This window comes from Hetaerina americana, unplaced genomic scaffold, assembly GCF_022747635.1.
Source record: "Hetaerina americana unplaced genomic scaffold, ioHetAmer1.1.p SCAF_1, whole genome shotgun sequence".
NCBI lineage: Eukaryota > Metazoa > Arthropoda > Insecta > Odonata > Calopterygidae > Hetaerina > Hetaerina americana.
The window spans coordinates 41466988-41489822 of NW_027286069.1; the positions used below are offsets into that span (position 1 = coordinate 41466988).

The 22835-nt window shown below is 39.8% G+C and overlaps 1 protein-coding gene across 5 annotated transcripts in view; it reads right to left on the reverse strand.

The window, feature by feature from the left end:
- LOC139690993 (zinc finger protein 608-like) overlaps positions 1 to 22835 on the reverse strand; it is a 133580-nt gene that overhangs the window by 56844 nt on the left and 53901 nt on the right. For 3 of the 5 annotated variants that reach the window (XM_071588692.1, XM_071588710.1, XM_071588701.1), the window contains exons 2-3: positions 8579 to 8675; positions 119 to 1836 (exon numbers count right to left, since the gene is read on the reverse strand). In XM_071588692.1, coding sequence (XP_071444793.1) covers positions 119 to 1726 — 1608 coding nt within the window. In that variant the 5' untranslated portion in view covers positions 1727 to 1836; positions 8579 to 8675. Of the gene's footprint in view, positions 1 to 118; positions 1837 to 8409; positions 8457 to 8578; positions 8676 to 22835 lie in introns of all 5 variants that reach the window. The other 2 variants (XM_071588718.1, XM_071588726.1) reach the window with 2 other exon arrangements.

Consider the following 22835-nt stretch of genomic DNA (forward strand, 5'->3'; position numbering starts at 1 on the left):
AAAACCCATTGCATACACCCACCGAAGATGGGACTGACCAACTTGTGGTTAATTACAAAAGTAGATTATTACGGCAAGATTATTATGGGTAATAATGAAATAATCCAACCATTCCAACCTTGGGCTCATTAGAAGTCTTCAGTTTCTTCATAGGAGGTGGTGACGCTGAGCCCGGCGCTGAGGTCACGCTTCCGCCGGAGGTAGTGACGGAAGTTGCAGAAGACGACGACACTACAGACGATATCGAACTCCCCGTTGAGCTCACAGTAGATGAGGGCGTGGAGGCCGCCACGGGCAATGCCGCCCCCGCAGCGGCCCCACCAGGAGCAGTCACTTCCCCTTCCTCACACTTGGTAGCTGGCGAAGTCACAGCTCCACACGACGCTGGACTCCCCAATGACGATTTACCACCCACTAATTCAACTTTTACCGGGACTACAACGGGCCCTGACGCTGGGCCTCCACTACCCGGTCCATCAGAAGGTGTTCCCGAGGTGTAGGGCACTTGCTGGTGTTGGTGTTGCTGATTTATTTGCTGAGTTTGTGGCTGTTGCTGCTGCAACTGTAATTGGGGGATCTGGGGCGTCAATTGGGAATGGGGAGGGTGAGATTGCGAGTTCGGGGTTACGGAAGAATTGGTGTTACTTGCGCTCGCCACACTCACCGGGGACACAACGACGCTCGAGCCTACTCCGGTCGAGCTGGACATTGGAGTCTGCGGTATTTGGGATTGGATTTGGTGTTGCACTGGAGGCACGTTACCCTGTTGCTGCGGACCCTGACTCGCCGCTGACACTTGGTGCCCTTCTTGACTTGGTTGTATCATCTGCTGCGACTGACCGCCTTGATGCTGCACCTGATTTTGACCCTGAGAGGGCACTGTGACCGCTACGGGGGACGGGACCGTCGTCACTCCGTTCAACTCCGCACTACCTACGTTTCCGTTTGGAGCACCGATACTACCACTCCCCTTGCTCGGTGGCTTTTCCGCGTGCTTGTCCCTCGCCTTGTCTCTCCTGTGACCACTGGAACCGCGCTTGCTCCCTCCTCCGCTACTGCTCCCACTGCCGGAAGACCCGGAGGAGGAAGAAGAGGAGCCCGAAGACGGAGGAGGGGCCGATGACGGGGGAGGATGCTTACCTGACACCTTTACCGTGTCATCTCCATTTTGCAAACCCTGGCAAGGGTTTGCAACACCACCTCCAACAACACTACCACCTACGCCCGCGTTGCCACTTTCCCCTGGCGCCTTCACTATTTCGTGTTTAGCCTCGGACGTCTTCGTTCCAGGCTTGGTCCTCTTGATCTTCATCTTCAAACCTTTGTCCACCGTCGCCGAGTGTTCCACCGCGGCCGTCGCCATCTTGCTACTCCCTTTGGTTGCCCCTGCCGACATCCCGCCGTAATGCTGTTGCTGAGTCTGTTGCTGCCGCGCCGTCACACCAGCACCACTTCCACCACTGCCACCACCAGCACCACTACCACTACCGACACTTGCACCAACACCACTGTTGTTGACACTACCCCCACCGACACCACTACTTCCACCACCGCCTCCGCCGCCCCGCTCGTTGGTCTTCTCTATGTCCGCATCCAAGTCTATGATGAGATCGCCGATGCCAATATCCCATTCATTGTCGTCGTACTCGAAGTTGGAGGTCGGTTCCGTCTTGGGGTCCGCCCCCTTCGCTCGGTCCAGCGGGTTATCTCTCATTGGCGCAGCCATCCGAAGGTCCGTGGCGCCGTGGCCTCGTCGTCGTCGGGTTGTCGCGCCGACAGCCAGGGGTGGCCAGGCCCGCACGGACCACCGCACGTCTCCACCATGTTAGTTATCCCCTGTAAAGCCAAGGACAACAATATCAAAGGTCGCCCCAAATAATTGCATATGTAAGTAGTCCTATTCGACCTGAATTCGGAGACAATCCCACCAGCTATTAATTCTGAAATCGACGGTTACTTCGGTTACTCAACTTATTTCTTTGGACATTAACTACCACTCAGTGTAGATGGATTTCTTCTTCCATAGTACAATAGGCTTCTTATGTCATGTGTGAACCAACTAGAATGGCGCTTAAGAAATGTACGGAGTGTATAAATTACACCCTACTTGCAGGAACAATACAGTACCGATCCGACGGAACGCAGTGTAGTCAACATTTATCACACTTTGTCCATTATCCACCAATTATTTATCCCTGTTTTGAATGGTAATATTGGTATAGTGGCCGGGTGTAATTGTTAACTGATATTCAAGCCACTGCACGGCTACAGCAGCGTTCGCACAAATGCCATTATTAAAACAAAACTAATTGTTACATAAAATGCGATTGGATGTTTCGCCCAAAATCCACACTGAAATCATATTCCGGTTGATTAAAAGTGAGCTAAATTATTTTTAAAATTTGTTATATATGTTACTCTAAATGAAGAAAGCTTGAACTAGTTAAACAATTGATGCTTCCAAGCTTTTCTGAGTTCGGGCCCATTTTACTGAGAAAGGGCAAAAAAAGTCTGCCGTTTCCACGGTGTCGCACAATAAAAATGAGACATCCGCCACAAGAGGTTCCAAAAAGGGAAGAACGAATTATCTGCCGGGGGAAATGGAAGCGGAGTTATCGGCGTCACGTACAAACCCTTCCGCTTTCGCACGTATCGTTAGCCTCTCCCTTCCCCTTCCTGACTACCTACCCTGTCTTAACTCTCACCCAACAACAACGATGTTTTACGTGCAGAAATTCGCGATAGCCAAGCGAAGGGGAGTGAATCCTGGGGAATGGACGGGGAAAGAAACCAATTTAGTGAAGCCACAGGAGAGCTCACCTTGGAGGCTTTTTAGAACATTGACGGCGGAACCGGCGACGCCCGAGGGTGAAACCAACTTCCACACGAGGCCGTGGTGGGCCTCTGAGTTGATTGGACCAGAATCTAGGAAGGTACGACGACGAGGAATGGAGAGGGACAGAGGAGGAGGACAAAGGAATCTCCCGGAAGGGATACGGTAGATTTCGTGAAATTGATTGCTTTTCGGGTGCGAAAAATTACGGATGGGCAAATGACAGGAGTACGTGGGAAGGGTGTGACTCTCGCACTAATGGTTGACATTCATATGTGAATGAAGAAAAGGAAGTAATTTTATTTTATTCGGCGGAATGCAGTGAACCATATGGAAATTTACACGCAAATTTTGGTGCACTATTGCTGACGGGCATACGTTCTCCATTCTATACGCATTTCACGATAACGCCAAGATTACTTAACACTCGAGTGGTTAACATAAGAGTGCGAATTCCCCAGGTCATGGATGCACACTGAATTCATTAAAACACAGGAAAATTGACCTAGAAAAATATGATTCTATGCCTATTACATGAAAAGTAGGAAGAAAATAGGATTGTTGAAAATAGATTTCTTTGTAGGAAGGAAATACAAACGTAATAAACATGGCATAAGAACCTGCTGAGCTTATAACTGGAAGTACTTCGCACTTTCGAGCAAAATATAGTACGAAAATGATCACGTTTCGGTCGCCGTCTTTCATTATCGCCGAGGGCGAAACGAACGATTTCCAACTCACTATTACGCTTATCTTTCAGAGTAGAGCACAAAGGATGAGAAAATAAATTTAGCAAGATAAGGAAACGTGCTGAGACAAGTTAAACTGGCTTCAAAGCATAAAATAGTTCGATAATATTCTCCACTAACACGAGCTGTCGGACTGCAAGATAACATTTTAGCGGAGCTTTGATAATATTTAATGCCCCCTTAAGGCATTTCCAACGACAGTCGCCAGTTTTAACGCTTAATGAGCCACGTCACCTAATGTTCTTAGCCACTATTGCATATAAGTTTTCACCCTAAACAATATTGAAAATATCAACAGTTACGCCTGTTATACAACGAATTGGCTTCTGTTTCACTGCCAAGTGCCCCTGCTCTGTATGCACTTCTGAAGAGATTTTATTACATCGAATTTACTTCTCCAGCGTTTTTGAATTAAAGAGACAAAAACCGATCTTAGACGGTCAGAGCTAACCAACTAAATACTTGTATAACACTACAGCCTACATTATTTGCACCTTACCTCTTTTATAATACCTTCCCCGCCATTTTTGTGGATTTCCAATTTTGCAGTAATCAATACAAGGTGAATATTGGTGCCAGTATTAAATATTACGAACACTGACTACTACGCTGGGTGAAGTTTCTCTCCGTGGCTATTATTCAACAAATTCTTAGTGGTGAATATTTCCTAGATTTTAACGGGACTAGCATAAAATAGGCTAAGAACCACAAAAACTAATGCAAGAAAGAATAACATACAAACCATTGTTTTGATTATACACATTAACTACCATTATTACGCAATCTAAAAATTGCATAGCAGTGGTTTGTACAAAACAAACATAATAGCTGATCAAACAAACGTTGTGCAAACTGACATTAGCACAATGTAAAATGATACTGGTCTCATTAATATTCAACATAACTATAGAAATTATCCGCCTAACAAATGCAGTCCTGACAAAAGACGAGAGAAAAATCGAAATTCCGAAAGATTATTCTTTGAACGAATCACAAAGGCTACACACAACATTCGAGTTCGAGTATAGCTCTTATATCGTAACAAATGCATATTTCCACTATTATTGTTAATCTTAAATATTTAATTTTAACTACGATGTTGTGACAAGTATTTCATTACAAACCCGTCTTACTTTGCAATCGGAGATACATGGGAAAACATGAAATATAAATGCCCCCAAACAGTGACTCGAAAATGCCATGGCATCTCATGGCAAGTATCCTCTTCGAACTCACAGAATAGAAGAAACCAACGAATTAATGGGACTGAAGGGTGAAATCGGAATTAACCTTCCTTCAAAATTACATTAATTTTTAAATGAAATGACTAAAGTTTTACTCTGGAGCATTTGAACAAAATGAGAGTGGAATCACCAAATCTATTGAAGATAATAATTGTACATATTAAAGATAAAATTGCCTATTACGATCAGCTAGAGTCAAATGAGATCAAACGGATGTATGAGGGTTGTCTAAAAAGTTTCCGACCTTAACACGAAGATTTTACACCTGAATTAGCAGTCTTCAACAAAAGTTGGAAAAAGTGTTAACATATATGTGCTTGCAAAGGCACTCACTCAAATTTCAGCCTCTTGGATAGTTAGTTGTTTTACAATCATTTGAGTGAGTCTTTTCGAGGGTTTTTGTGAAATTGGAAAAAATCGAGTATCGAGCTTTCATTTATTATTTGGTTTAGAAACACAATACGCCTACACAAATCAAAGAAAAGTTGGACGCTGACTACGAGGTATCTGCAGCATCACTTACGACCGTGAAATTTTGGGCAGCTGACTTTAAACGTGGGCGTACCAGTACGGTTGATGTTGAGCGTTCGGGGCGGTCAAAACTGCGACAACCACAGACAACACCGAAAAGGTTCACCAAATGGTACTGGTCGACCGCCGTTAACTACACGCAATTAACGTTACAGTGATAGCAGAGGCTACGGACATATTGAAAGAACGCGTTTGTCATATATTGACTTAAAAATTTGACATACGTAAGCTATCCGCGCGTTGGGTGCCGCGTTTGCTCACTTTAGACCAAAATCGCATTCGACTGAACATTTCCAATTTCCTAATGGAGCGGTTTAAGCGAAGCGAGTCAGATATTTTGCGTCGATTCATGATTGTACGCGCATGAAACTTGTTAACTCCACCACTACACTCCCGAGACGAAAAAACACTCAAAAAGTGGACTAAACGGGTGAACCTGATCCGAAAAAGGCAAAGACGGTTCCATCGGCCGGGAAGGTAATATTGACTGTTTTCTGGGATAGTTACAGAATTGTGTTCATCTATTCTCTTCAAAAAGGTAAAACATTAACGGGAGAGTATTACGCATCAAAAACTTAACAAGTTGAAGAAAGAAATTGCAAAAAATTACCGCATTTGAAAAAGAAAAAAGTGCTTTTCCATCTGGAAACAACGCACCTACTCACACTTCGGCGGTGACAATTACTTAACTTCACGAACTGTACTTCGAATTGTTCGACTTCGCACCGTATACACCAGCTCTAGCACCCAGCGCCTTTTTCTCTGTTTCTTAGCCTTAAAGTTTCACTTGGAGGATAGAGATTTTCATCGGACGAGGAGGTAATTGCATACGTAAACGCCTAGTTTGAGGAGAAACTACTACTGTTACAACGTTCTGTGGTTTAATCACAGCACTCATAAGTTATGCTAACTTTGAATGGAAGCAAAATCTCAGGGTTTCAATGAAGTACCTGATGAAAAATTAAATTAATCATTTGACAACAAAATGAGAACCGAAATGTTCTCCATTAATTACCTATTTGAATGAACAATTGAAGTGGGTCAAATTTAGTAACATTGAGATCATAATTACTAACGTTTGAGGAACTTCAACTTCAAAATCTGACTAGTTTATTCATAAAATTGCATTTAAAATTTCTTGCATTATGGCTGTTTAAAAACATTACGAATGACTATTATCACCATTACTGAATGGCAGATATATTATCCAATGCATTCATTTGCCAAATTAATATCTGAAATAACGTAAAATTATTATTAGATGAACTACGAGGAGCTACCGCGGGAAGGAGAGGCACCGCTGTTGAGCCAATCGTGGAAATATTGCGCACCAGCATTTCAGAGATTTAATAGTATGGGTAGTAGTTATGAGGGAAAGCAGACAACCATCTGTTTCTAGTATTTTCTACGCACAATAAGTAATGAATATTTGGCACAATCGTAAGGCTGTGTACAATATTTTCAACCCAGTTTTCCTTTCGATCGCAGGTAATTAAAGGTTAAAAATTAAATTGTTAATTGTTTCTTCACGCATTATATGCATTTCCGTTTCCAAATTTTATTCCGATTGTAGCCACTATGGAAAAATTACCTTCATGATTACCATTAACCATTAAAAGCCGTTTGAATTAACCTCAGTTTATAAAATGCCTCATGATAATTACACAACTGCAGTCAATTAGTTTAGAATTTATACAAATCCACGCATACTAACACGAGCTCAAAGAGCAATAATGTGCGCCAACAATTTTTAAGAGAAAAGGATGGGGATGTCATATTATTTTCTTGATACTTATTCGTCTTGTATTTGACATCGGCACTATGAAAAAATATTTTATTTACAAGGAAAAAATGTGTAAGGAACTGTCAGGGGGATCGAACGTTCTCCCTATTATTCATACATTGGGCATACGCTGTTAACAATTTGGAAATATGCAGAACATTTCTTATGACACAGCTGCATAAAACTAGCATAGAATTATGCCGATGAATAAAACAAATAAAGGACAAGGAAGCTCCATACCAACTTCCTACCGAATAAGACAATTTCTCTCAATTATATTTTGACAGCTTGCTACGAAGACCTAACTCATTCCAAAAAGAACATGGGAACATTTTTCGCACTGTAGACGACTAATCTAAATTTGAGGATTCAAAATTACAGTTCATAAAAAATGCGCTTAAACGGACGGGAAATATTAAATACGCCCGGCGATAGTTTTAGATTTCATATTGAAATACTATTTTACCAACCCAACAGCTCACAGTCTCCATTTTACACTGAAAACTGAAAAACTTACAATTTGTACGACAAAACAGAAAATAACAACATGGGCACTGAATAACCGGTGAATCGCAGGATAAAGATAAATACAAAAGCTTCTATAGTAAAAAAACTAATCTTTTCAAGTGTGTAAATGAAGAAAATTACCGACAAATAGAGCAACAAAACTACACTATGTATCTACTACAAAAATTCACCACACAAACAAACAGGCAACCAAAACCTCTAAACTAGCGCGTTGCAATTTAACAATAATAATCATAAACAAACTCAAGTTTTTTTTTACGTGTCACTGTTTATCAACTTAGTCTGGCTCTTGCAAATATGGCAACCGTTTTAGGAAAAATTGATTTTTTAAGATGTAGATTATTAATGCGGACTTGAGGACGAACATTAAAAGCCATGTTTTTGCCACTGAAACGGCCAGTAAACAAGATTACTAATGGTAAATGCCCAAGGAAAAAGCACGAGTTACAGTGGCAACAGAGCAACTTGTGCCAACGATAACATAACCCCAACTGAAAATAAGTTCACCTTGACTCTTATTTCAAGAATCATTCCACATAGGTACAGGGAAGCAGGAAATAACGCATCATCCACAACGCCACGAGGGGTCGAAGGAGAAAGCAAAAACAAATGAAACAACACAGGTGGACCATGGGGTCCACAATATTATCATGCTGCTTCGTAATGTGAATCTTTCATTAGATGTATGCCAAGGCAAAAATTCTGTTGAGCAAAAACAAGTGTTACCATGTAGCAGCATACCTTATCTTCCGCCGACCAGCCACTTGTCTCATGCAGTTGTTAGTATACTGGAGAATAAAAATATCATACAGAATGATAAGACAATCCACCGCATGCCATGTTAGATACAATTTCCCCTTATAGACAAAAGTAACTACTCGCTCAAATACTTATCAAAAGAAATATATACCTTTACTTAACGTATGTATCAATCAGTCGAAGCCCGATGAGATTCCTCCCTTCTACCAATAACTCCCAGCGACAACTCAATCTCCGTCTACCATAAGCTGCAAGTGAACAGGTTCATGTATTAACAAAATGAAAATAAATGCACACAGAGGGGCTCCATAAATCAACATCACTACTAAAATGCACATGGGATAAAAAATATACACAGGAAAATAAGGACAAAGCTTCACATATGCAATGTGGTTCCACCTATAACAATTTAATGCTATACAACTGTAAAAAGGAATGAAAAGAAAATAATTCCATTTAATCGAGCAGCAAAACAAAATAAAATTAGAATGTGGAAAATGTCTACCATTTTTCCTTCGTTAATGGGAGAACGAATTCCAGCGCCACAAAAAAGGTCAACCGCAGAGAAATGTTGAAAAATAGTCACTTTGGGGAAATCTAGACCTCTTTCCAACTAATAGCTGTTACCCATGCCCACCTTACTTTTTCTTTACAACATAAATTAAATATAGTAATAAAAATCCAGTAATGAATGGTATGTCGTTTCCCCCAACGATGACGATGCTAAAATATTTTCTTGTCCACTCAGATCGAAATCCCCAAAGGAAGAGAAAAAAACTAGAAGCTATTATTTCGGATACTTGAAAATTCCCTTCGCTACCTTACCTCACAGTAAGTAAAATTAATTGCACAATTGTAGTAGCTATGGACAAGGCATCACTACCAACTTTGAGTCGAATATTTTGCTTAAAAGAAGGACCAATGTAATTGTCACTTATTATTATTATTTAATATAACACTATTTAACTGCATACGCGAATAAAATAAGACATGCGTACACAGGAAGCAATATTATTCTTAGAGAATAATTTTGTGGATCGTTTCTCAATTAAGAGTGATACTTCCACGAAAATTCAATCGATATGACGTTTTACCGCTATAGTTGTACGAAAGGAAGTAATTGAGGAGAAATATGGATGCAAATTGATAAATAAAACTAAAATTAAATAGTAGTTCGTAGAAGTTATTAGGGGAGGCGACTGACAACAGGGGCCATTTGCGCCATTAGGGATGGATGGGAAAGGAGGAAGGGTGGAGAGAAAACCGCCATAGACATTAGCCTAGTCCTAACAAAAGGTGCCAAGGGGGTCATAGTATAACGTCCCATTCGACGGACGGCGTACTCAAGCTGTTTTCCATAAAGCACCCATAGTTGAGGACGGGATACCACTGAAAACAATATGCCGCCAGATTCAAACCCAGGCCCTCTGGGTGGGTATTCATTACATTAGTCACTGCAACATCCTGATTCCCAAAAATTAAAAGATCTAAGAGTGAACACGCAGAAACTTAACCAATAATTCTTATGTATTAGAGAAATCTTCGAGAATTGAATGAAATCAACGTTATAAGCTGCTACTCGGTACAATTACTACATTATTGAAGAAAAATACACAGTAGATCTTCTGAGTTCGACAAAAAACAATATATTAAAACAGAACAAATCTTTTCTCCGACAATTTCAAGCATATGCACCTGAGAATGCCAAAATCAGCAATACCGGGTGTACAATATCAATACATTGTATTTCGTGGAACTCAGCCTTATCCACTGCGTATTTTTTTTTCAACTGAGAGGAATCAAATTTCAAACAGTTTCGTGCAAAGTCAATTGAGACATCAACGAATATTATTCGTTACTGTGTAACTACCCTCATCTACCTATAATGACATTACAAAAATATGAACAACCGTTACACGTGAATAGAAATAATATAGACAATCATAATGATATCGGTCGTCACGTCTTCACTCTCTTAGCATATTTTGAGACATTTATGAAAAGAGAAGTGGAGTTACGCAGGTTTTTCAGAATATAGGAGTGCGAGTTCATACTCTATCAAAGAGTCTTCTCAAAGCGACTTCACTAATATCTCACAGAATAACCCCGATAGCTTACCAAATCGTGCCGGTCAACCGATGCCCATAACTGAAATCTCATATAATGGAATAGAACGTTTGCAGAAAAATATTAAGCATAACAAATCCTCTGGGCCCGATGATATACCCGCTCGTATTTTTAAGTACCTAACTTCGGAAATTGCGCAGTATCCAGAAATAACATTGAAGAAGTCGCTGGTAGATCACAAGGTTCCCAGAGATTGGAAAACGTCTGAGGTAACACTAATTTTTAAAACGGAGACAAGGAGGAACCGAGTAATTACAGACCTATTTCCCTCACATCCATTTCGTGCAAGGTTATGGAATATTTACGAGTTGCCAGTTCGATCGTGAGAGACCTCGATAATCAGAAGTTATTATTATCAGCACGGTTTCCGAAATGATAGATCCTGCGAGACACAACTAGCGCTTTTTGTTCATGATATTCTTATTTCGCGAGAGAGCAATGTTCCAGTGGACGCGATTTATCTAGGTTTTAAGAAAGCCTTCGCCAAAGTACGTCATAGTAAACTACTCGCAAAGCTATAAGCATATGGCATAAATGAAAATATCCGGCGTTGGATTAAAGACTTTTTGAATGGTCGGGTACAATGAGTAGCCATAAATGGAGTTGGCTCAAATGCAGTAGAAGTCACTTCAGGTGTTCCCCAGGGAAATGTCATCGGACCTCTTTCATTCCTACTTTACGTTAACGACATTGACTCTGTAGTTACTACTAATATACATTTATTTGCCGTCGCCGTAGTGATTTGCCGTGATCCTGAGGACACAACAGCTTTGCTATATGACCTTACTGCAATAAAACGCTGGCGCGACACTTGGCAATTAGAATTAAACTTAAAAAAGGGCGTGGTCATTCATTTTTGGAACAAGAGGAATACCCACCCAAACGCCCACTGCGCCGAAATAGGGAACACCGAAATGGAATGCGTAGACCATTTATTATCTAGGCGTTACACTCATTCACGATCTCCCCTCGGTGAAACACACAGTGGGAATACGTGAACAAGCTAGCAAAAAATTAGGATTTATTAGAAGAGTACTAGATAAATGTGATAAAAAGTTCAAAGAGAAATGTTATCTGTCATTGGTTAGGCCTCATTTAGAATACGCTGCAAGTATATGGGATCCACAAGAAGTTGGATCAATTGCCGGATTGGATCGCGTGCAGCGTAGCAGAGCTAGAATTGCAAAACGCTGTTATGATAAACCTAGTACCGTATCCAAAAGATTAGGGCAGCTAGGCTGGGAACCACTCACATAGCGAAGGTTAAATTACAAATTGAGCTCTGGCATAAATTGGAAGGTCTCTTTAGCAGTGATGTTGAAAATGCATTTTTACCCCCATCGTACTACGGTAGGAGAGATGATGCTAGTAACATTGGGGAGATTAAGTGTAGAACAGAGAGATTTAAGATGTCATTTTTTCCACGAACGATAGGGGGTCATAATAAAATTGCTCGATCGCGGTAGGATCATGTTAGGGTAAAATTATCCTGGTGTGAACTCACCCCCTACCAAACACCCTGGCGGTAGCTTGCAGGATATATATAATTGAAAATATATAAATAAAATACTCATAAAATTAAATTCAGTATCATACAAGGGCAACCCTGAGATTTTCACGAGCCCAAAATTGTATTTCTAGTTTTTATGTGTATCAGCCCACCTTACTGAAATCGTGGATTCAGAACTATCCGTCTTCCACGAATGTACGTGGAACTTGCGGAATGAGCGAGCTTACAATTAGTTAAAGAAAAGCATGCCACACACGGTACATCATTTATTTCTGAATGAACTTTGGAAATTGACAATGAAAGCAACTACTTGTGTACTTCGAGCACAGGAAAGCGAAGGGAAGATTAAAACAAAATAATCTTTACTACTACTGCGAGATTACAAAGGTTTCAGATCATTAACAAGACGAACTTTCTTTACAACATTCCCTATCAATTTTGAAGCCAAAAATTGCCGTACTTCCCGATTGCCGTGGTCGAGTAACACCAGTGATTAGATGAAAGGTCCCTGATTCAATTTCACATGGTCAAACTTTCTGAGAAATTCCATGCAAATAATGCTTTAGAAACATGAAAGAAAATGATATTTTAGGCCAGATTTTTTTATAGGAAATTGATCCAGACGTGACTTCGCGGAACGGCTTCATTATTTAAAAGGACTCAATAACTTTTGATAGTTTCACATGTAATAAATACACTTAGTCAGCTCTTTCTCATAGGAAATCCTCTTTTTGTATTATCTTTTCAACAAACCAGAGCCATTTACGCGAAGGACCACCTGAGTTTCGAATAGTAATGTTCAATTCAGATTATTCTCACATTGAAGTAATGAAATGATACTGCGTGGTATCGCTTAATAGCACCACAGTAGAACCAACTCTAGTTTACATAATGAATTACTGGCTATTAGCATTATAACATATTAATTTGCCCCTAACTAAACATAATATAACTCTTTTATTTCCTTTACAGTTTCGTCTTATTTCCGCCCGGTTACTTCGTAAAAAAAAATGACCCACACGTCGGGCTGTGTCCAAATAGGTTGATAACTAATCAAATATTGGTGGTTTAAACATTTTTCGAAATTTATACGTGGGGCTGAACCATGCGTATCCTGTAGGTTTTAAAGATATTTTGTTTAATATCTAGGTTCCCCTAAGCGGCGAGGAACAAGCCCTAAAAAGAAGCCTTACACTCACCGTAAGTGACATGAACTTATCATAATGCCATTATCATCAATAGAACGGTAGTGTGCACCAAGAACCTGTAACTCCTACAGATAAAATTTCTGTCAACCTTCAACCAACCAAGAAAACTTAATCATCCACCAAAACTTAGAACTAGCAATAAATACCCCGAAGACAAAGAAAAAAGAGAACGAAGCAAGGCTTAGGACCAAAAAATAACCTTTTCACCACCCTTAAAGCCACTTAAAATTAAGAGCATTATAAGTCACTAACTGAAACGATAAAGAGTCAATATGAAGCAAAAGCGAAGTCTTCAAACATGATTTTCCCCGTTGGTATCAGGAGCCTGAAGTTTTGCTTTCGTTCAGCTTTTGAAAATGGCAACATTGTCAAATTAATTAAATATATTAAAATTATATTCACCAAGATAACCTTGGTGAAACCCGAAAACCCTGCAGAGAATTTTTATTAACTAAATCATGATCAACTATTATACTTGATTTCGTATTGATCCGCCCGTACAGTACGGAACACAAGCCACATCACAATCGTACGCTAAGTTAACTTATACATTTTAATAGATATGAAATGGTGGATGGCAAAATATTTTTCTTCAACCGAAACATCGCACCTCGCATAAAAATGGATACTGGGAAACATTGGACTTATGACAGATGAGGTGTGATTCAGGGGCCGTCTAATAATAGGTAATAGTACACTTCACATTTTGAGTTACATTAAAGAGGCGTGTTTTCATGTTTTTTTCATCGTGAACTAATCTACGATTTGTACAAGTGAATGCTTATTGTTTCAAAGAGAAGTTATGCACAGCTAACGGGCACCTGATGTTCTATCTTATCATCATCATCAGTATTTCAATCCTAGGATTGGTCTACAGCAGCTACTACATTCTCCTCTATTTGAATGCAAGACTACATTTTCCTGGGAGAATAATGCGGTGGTTTCCCGTTACCTTCCACACGCAGCACTGAGGCCGATACCGTGAAATTCACTCTCGTCTACAGCTGTGGCAGCTAATGCCAGGTCGACCCACTCGGTCTGTTGTATTTATTCTGGTTTTGTTTTGTTGCCTCGTTCCGAAAAACCATTAGCAAACTTATTCTAAGCTGAAAAATTTTCGACGGTTACGACCTTCGGCACCACAGGCCGACACGCTACCCCCTGGTCTACCAACGCCCCCGTTCTATCCTAAGGGAACAGAAATATTAATAATAGGGTCATTCTTCGATATGTTTTGTTCCAAAACCATTTCCAAAGCACGGACTGCATTGTTTTTAAATAATAGTTATTTTTAAGGCATTGATTTTGCCTAGTCCTTCGGCATTTAGTGAAGTCAGGCAACATATTCTTCCTAAAACAGCATTTAAGTCACTAAATGCAAATTAGTTTATACCGCTTAAAATAAATACTCTCCGGACAAAGAATCAAAGTTTCATCAGTATACGCAGAATACTCTTGCAATTAATAGTTTCTAACACGTGATGTCATGGTATATTCCACATCCAGCAGTTACGTACTGCGCATGACAAAAATAGCATTTAAGTCCCCATTAAGCACGGTATCCTTCATTTGGCCTCTCTGGAGAAAATTACAAGCTCGTGTGATGTAAATAGGCAACACCGAAGCAAACGACACAATGAAACGAATAAACGATACGCATCCATTGGCACAGACTTATACTGGCTCCTTTTCTAAGTTCTCTTCTAGAAGAAGGTTGTGCCTGAGGGCTCCGTAGTGCTTTCAGCATATTCGAATTTAAATATGCATACCGAAAGTGTCGAGCAACCATATTACGTATGACACCATAAACCTACTGCACAGACGACATTCGATGCGCAACACCTCCAAATAAACCTGGTGTCCAGAATTCCTGGCTTTTGGCAAGGACTTGTTAAATTCCAGAAAGCACTTGTTCAATTCCGGCGGCTCCTTTGGTCATTAAAAGTGCACACACCAATGCAATACCAATCACTAGAAAATAATATCATAGCGTTTAATTGAATCATAACACGAACGACCTCGAATACAATGCTTTAAACAAAAAATAATTATAAGGTGACGGTAAAGAGAAGAAAATTTATAATAAAACAAAAAATTAACTTAAATCAGTAACAAATATTTTTACAATCAGTTCCCTTTATGGAGTTTCATGTGATCAAAATAGATTTAAATGAGTAGGTTATCTAAGGCGCTTCCCAAATTAAATATTAATCCAAGGTTAGGGGAAGATTAACCCTGTATTTACTTAGGTAATGATGCCTCACAAACATTAAAAGAATTAATTATTTTGTTATCGCCTGTATATGTGACACATACGCTTTTATTTTTACATAAAATTTAAGCTTGAATTCATTTAACAGGGTAAACATTAGATGTACTCACTTATCAACAGATATTATTAAACGAATTCATTCTGAAACCGACTGATACCATACATACACGACTAAACAGAACTTTAATGTTATATTAATGAATACATCATTATTTAAAAAAAATAATAAATAAAGTTTCCGAGTACCCAGAAGTTTGCAATTTAGTGCGCGGAAACTTAATTTAGCGGAAAGTATTCAGCCAGTTGGAAGATACATTACAATTTCCCACAGCAATCATTAGGAGGTTGATTTTAAAATGAGATCGTTGGCAACAGATTTTCAAATTAAATTATTAATTTCCACCAGCAAAAGTGCAGTTTACTGACAATTGAGTGGTCAAATTCATAGAAAATTCTTCTTTTTTAATACTCAAACTTGGTTAACCATTAGGGCGTAATTAATTGAATAAAGGAAAAATTATAAACATACGTAAATACCAATTGAAGGATAAGAGATAACAAATTGTATTTATCGATGAGTCACCCTATCATTCACCACCATCAAATTATTAATACACCATTTTTTTATCGTCGAATTTGGCACTTGCAAGATATTTTCATGTTTTCAAACAGAAATAATTTTAATAAACGCTTCAGAATGAGAGCCAATCATTAATTCGACGCAAACGCATTGATCATAACTTCGTGCGAATGTAACTAACGAAGTACGTCATCTTGAGTTTCCGGCGTTAATGTAGTCACACGGTTAAATTTTAATTAGATATTTTAAGCTACAAATACCGAATTTTCAAATAAACGCTGTCATGGAACCGTATATCCACATTTACTTTGTCAAGTATCGAAAAAAAAGTACATACACGTTCCATAAAATGAATTAATCGGCCATAGAGTCCATTAAAAGGGATCGCGTAAGAGGTTTCCAAACATCAAATTAAACTCCACCGGTGTACTGAGTCGGAACGAATGCAGATGAAGGCTAACTTATGTTGCGACTATGTGGATTGAGTGGTATACATAAATGAACGCATCACGTACCTACATACCGTGTAGATGTACAAATTAACTACACGATGAAACGATAATGGAAGTAAATATAAAATCAATAGAAAAGAAAATAATTATTACCAATTGGCAAAACAGTTCATTTATTTTAATAAAATGCATCCCGTAATACATACAGCTTGCATTACTATTTCAGGGAAAATTTTATTCCCTCTCAAATGGCTTGGTTCACTACCTTTTTACTGCAGTTTCAGTTCGAATTTTCAACATTAAAAGGACCAAATATTTTTCTAATTATCTGTGAATCGTTGACATTTAGGCAAGTAACCATTCATATGCTTATCCCTCAGCTCACTTCACTTAGAATTAACTTGCTTGCACAGTTTCCAACATAGTTCGGAACGTCAAATATTACAATACATGACTTTACCTATTATAAGAATGACCGAAATGTGAATGGATGTTGGCACAATAATACGTTTTACGGCTTCTAGCCCAAAAAAAAAGGTGGAGTGTCACTTTTAAGCCTAAAATAATTGAACAAATATTAACACTTGCCTACCTACACTGACGATAACTACTAACACCCGACTATCTAACACTCCCCTCCACACGCACTTGCGGCGGCTTGCGGGGTATTTGTAGATGTATTGCTATATGTAATGTTATTCAGCCCACCTAAGGAATAATGGATAAACTGAGACTTCGTGATTGTGTAAAGGACTTAATTCTGACCAATAGTTTCACTTTTACGGCATCTGAGCGCTACCAGCATTGATCATTATTTTCAGAGCCTATTAAATAGGTGTTCCTTGAGTAATTCCTACAGGATGTTATTTTGAAAAGACGCTCTTCCACAAAATACACTAAGTTGTAACTCTGGGCCACAAATTACTAGGATCAAATTGATTAGCGCACACTTAACAAGATATCGCAAATTCTTCAAATCATAACAACAAGCCTAGACCTTAGATTTTCAAGGCAATTTTTATTCGCCTTTAAGAATTTGCTCCATTTTACACTATTACGTCAGCTCTTATGCACCATTAACATTAGACAATTCCAAAACCCTAACATACGGTCAATTCAATGAGGAAGGGCAATGAATGTTTCAACTTCAAAGCTTAAGGCAGTGAATGCCACATAGAAAGTTATGTGTTACCATTTAGTTTCCACCGGCAAAAAAATAAATATGGGGAAAAACGAACCAGTGAAATCATTTGTCCGTAAATGGATGGTTTGATAATGGAATACGCACTCGGCTAGCAATTGATCAAGTTAAATCCAATAAGTGAACAGGTTCGTTGTGTTCCTTTTAGATTAAAAACTCGGCCTACGGATAATTATTGGTGCCATCTCTAAACATGACTTTAGTACGTAATTTAATTTACAAAAATTCGGTCAACGCATGACGAACCAAATTTCCATCTTGATTAAGAGAAATTCTTTTACCTTCCATTAATAAATACGTATTTTTACATGATTTTGTAAGTAATATTCCAGATCAAGATAATGTGACATGAAATATGCAAAAAAAGGTCATACGAAATCACATTTAAACCACATAATCATAGTTTTTACAGTTTCAATTTCAATTTTCGTGCGTTAAATAACTTTTATAAAACACGCTATCCATTACTTTGACCAATGGCGAGAAATACTTGGGTTTTTAGAGCCAGCTATTAACTAATCACGGGGAGATACCAGGCTCAGAATTAATGTGAAATTGGTTGACATCAACATCTTTCAGCACCGATACCTACACATCAACTTTTACATTTTAAAATTCTTAATATCTCTCGCAGCAGGCATTACAGAAATAAGCATTGAAAGAACCAAAAATTGCAAACGGCAAACATTCAATTGGTGGCAAGACTGAATCAAAGGAGCAATCAAGGCGATTTTCAAGCACGACACAAAAGTTTCCTCATCTCCAGCCATGACCCTAGGAGCAAAAATATTAAGAAACCCGGCATGTAAAATCAATGGGAAACAGCTAAAGAGATCGAAGACCTTTAAATACCTCGGCATACACATAGACGATAAACTTACCTTCCAACCTCACGTGAACTACACTTGCTCGAAGGTTAAGACTATCTTTGGTGCCATAAGAAGGCTTTGCCGTTGTACATATGGCCTCAAACCGATGGAAAACATTTATGAGGGTATTACTACCCATAAGTGACTATGGGTAGTAATACCCATAGTCACTTATGGGTGCGAAATTTGGTCCCATAGAGTCAATCTCGCAAGATTCGAGAGAAAGCTAAAGGAGACAGCGTGCCTGCTTGATAGCGTTGTGCAACAGCTATTCCACCGTGAGCTGCGACGCACTCTGTATAGTGGCTGCAACTCCACCTCTAAAATACCGAATTTGGGAAAGAATTGCTATAAACAAATCGAGGAAAAAATTAAATATAGAGTATTTCAACCTCTCGTTAGATGCAGAAAATGCAGTACAAATATCAAAATTAAAAAGACTACTGAGACAGGAAACACATAGAGAATGGAACGACGAATGGAACAGAACAGAAAAGGGAAGGAAAACACACCGTATATTTCCGAACATAGATGACCGGATTAAATTAAATATTAAACACACATCAGCAAGCACACAAGTGTTAACCGGACATGGAAACTTTAACTCCTACTTAAACTTCATAGGAAAATGTTTTACCCCTCTGTGTAACTGTGGAAAAGAAGACACAGCAGAACACAGAGTGGAGGATAGTGTTTTCTATGAGACAGAGCGGCAACTCTTATGGAACAGTATGGAAGAGAAGCTAACGAGCTTTAGGGAAATGATTACATTCTGCCTAAAGAACAACAATAACCTGCTCGGAAAATTTGCAATAAGAAAACCAGCAAATAGTGAACCACAGCAAGCGAACTAACTGGGAAATATTTTGTGTAAAATTTTGTGTAAAATGTAGCAATGTATTCTATATGTCTATTGAGTGATTTTTTTTCTTTTCTTGAATTGTTTATCATTAGTTTAACTCCCAACATATATAAGCACCTGTAGATGTTAAAATTTTAGAAAAACTTTCCTTATGTCTGATTATTTTTGTCTTTTTGTCTGTTTTGTTATGTATGTTGTTTCCTTATGTCTCATTATTGTTTGTAAAAAGGGGAACTAAGATTCAAAGGAATCCCCAGCTAACTGTGAAGTAAAATAAAAGTGGACCCAGGAAACCATTGGTCAAATGGGTCCAAAAATTAAAATTAAATTATCTCAACTGATAAAATGCCATGATCTGTATGAAAAGGTTGTTAACCTGTTTGAGCGACGAATTCCACTACATCAAATCTTAAGAGGCTCATTACAAAAGTAGTTATCACCAAGACAGCTAAAAATCGGCAAATTTAAAGAAAAAATCCAACAAATGAAGTGGATAGAAATTTAAATTCTACTGACGGCAAGAAATCCTATATTTGCAACATGCACGTGTTTAGAATTTCATTTCCCCTGCACGTTTCCATTTCGAGCCTCACAGGGTTTATATGCATACTTCTATGGAATGTCCAAGCTGAGCATTCATCCAGCCCATCCAGGAGGTGCTCTGGCTTGAAAAAATTGCATGATAATTTACCCACATTGGTAGAAAATAAATGGCACTATTGATGTGAGAGAGACCGAAGACTCCTTCGTAAGTCAAGGCTGATGAGCCAGAATAAAAAAAAATAGCGGGAATGTTAGAATTCTCGCGCTGAAACTACTCGGAAAAAGTAAAACAAAAATATATTAAGGCAAAACAGATAATGAAAATAGAGACAATAGTCGTCATTAACGGCAGTACTGCTTCAGCCGCTGCGCCGGGTCGGGTGGGATTTCCACGTAACCTCGTTTTCAAGTGCAATTGAATTTTTGTTAAGCAAACTTAAAACGTAACCTATAAATGTATTGCATTTATTTCATTATGAGCAATGAAATAATCTATTTCTGCTGGTATACCATAAACAAAATTATGCTGCCTTCTTTCCGAAATTCACCCTTCTTTAGGAACACTACTTTTCCCATGTCCATCAAAAGCCGATGTTCTTAAAATCATTCAGTCGAGTGAGCTCACCGTTTTAAAATACCAATAAATGCTCTCGGTCAGTTTAGTGAGTGCGCCATTTTTAAATGGCCACAAATCGCACCTCAACACATTTTGCAGTGTAACGCTAATAATACTGCCACCAAAATATTTACTACCGTTTCGGAGGCACCTGACCTAGTTGCAGCAATGAATTCCTAGGCATATTTCCAGGAAATATGTTTTTCATGATTCAAGGCGACGAACAAGAAATAAACTGCCCAGAGAAAATTGGGTTTTTGTAGCCGACATGGATTCAAAACCAAGAATATTTACAGTTTAAAAATACAGGGAGACCGAAACACCCAATCACATAGAGGGAAATACAAATTCATTCCAATGCATCGATTTACCAATCCAAGACAGCTAACAAACACAGCATGATCCATGGTCCACACACTAAAAATATTACAATTTGTCCGCAAAATGTCTGATACAGTTGGAAGCTATATAATAACAAAAACGAGAAAAACAGCATTCAAGAGAGCTAATGCCCATTCTTGTGCCGTCCCAGATTCACAAAATGAGGCGAAATAGGAAAGCAAAGTCCGCAGCGTCGAGGAAATGGTTGGTGAATTTAAAATGTGCATGTGCGCTCTAAGTACAGAAGAACAAAAATAAATCACAGCAAGTATACAGAGCCCACTCCAACGGCATGCCGAATATTTTAACCAACATTTTCATGACGAACGAGAAGTTTCCCTTTTTTGCCTCAGGGCACAAGCTCTCTAGCGATCCACACAAATAAAAGAGGATCATCACTCCACTCACGCCTAGATATTGATTACGTTGGCGAGCGAAAAACCTTCCAAAACCTTAGGATAACGCGAACCGGAACGCTAAAAAAACAAGGTGGGTGGAAAAAGAGCAAATAAAAGCGAGCGTCCGCTCGTTGGGCGGGAATGAAAGGGGTTTGCCAACACCCGCCCACGCATCCCATCTCCTTCCCCTCTCGGGGAAAGATACCGGGCTAATGCCGTCCCTCCCGCCCCACCGCAAGCCCTCCCCCATCCACTCCCCAATTTCTCTTCCTGAGCACTCGCCGAAGGGAATCTGCCCCCCGGGACACATATCTCTCCCCTCCCCACTACTCCCGCACAACTCACTCCCCCAACATCCCCCACTCCCACAGTCTCCCCATCCACCCCTGCACACAGCAACGCTCATTCGCACACCGCTCCTCATCCACCATACCAACCCCTCCTACATCCCCTCTTCCCCACAGCCACCCACAACTGACTCCCTGAAACCGTCCTCCCCCCAACCTTCTACTTTTTCACAGTGGCGTTGCGGTGCTCCCACCCTCCACCCTTTGACGCCAGAGTTCCCTTTTCCCCTCGACACACCCTGGCACACAATTGTAATCCATAAAAATGTTTTATTTTTTCACCCCCTCGCCCCCGAAATCTTCCGCCTCTTCTCACTCCCCGGTCGGTCAGCAAATGAACCACAGGGTGGAATTTTTGGGATGGGAACCGCTAAAAACGGAAAACAGTTTTCGTCCACTCTCTTATGAAAATTCTTTACCACGCCCTGATAAAAAGAAGTCGGTCCCCACCCCACCCGCAACGCCTACGCAGGGCAGTCGCGGAAAAAGGAGGAAAAAGGGTATGGCGTGCACACATGACGTTTCAACACGGGCATTAAAATCCTCCACGACAAGGTAGCTGGCGTCGACGCAAATAATTTAAACCGTTGCTCCGAACGACCCCCCTCTCGATTGTCTATTTCTACGCCGCTTGACGCCGCTTGACGCCGTGGGAGCGTCTTTAAGTATTCAAACGAGTGTCAATGTGTCGGAACTGTCCATTGAGAAATGTTTACGCATTTTCTTTCGACGCGAAACAGGATTGTTATTTCCCACATCAACTTCAGGAAAAAAGTTTACCTTTTTTATAATTCACAGTCATATCCGCGCTTTGCACAAAATCAACACCCTCCAGGTATTAACAATGTGCGATCGAATAAGGTGGTAATAAAAATCAATCACAAGAGCCTTAACCAGCCTGACCGAGTCTCGGTCTTAACTAATGGCTCTCAACTCGACCGCGGCGCGCTGAACACGAGAGTGGCACGGGCTACGTACGGTGAGGACTGGAAAATGCAGAGTAGCACGTGAATTAGTAACCGAGCGCTCAAAAGGAGGGGAG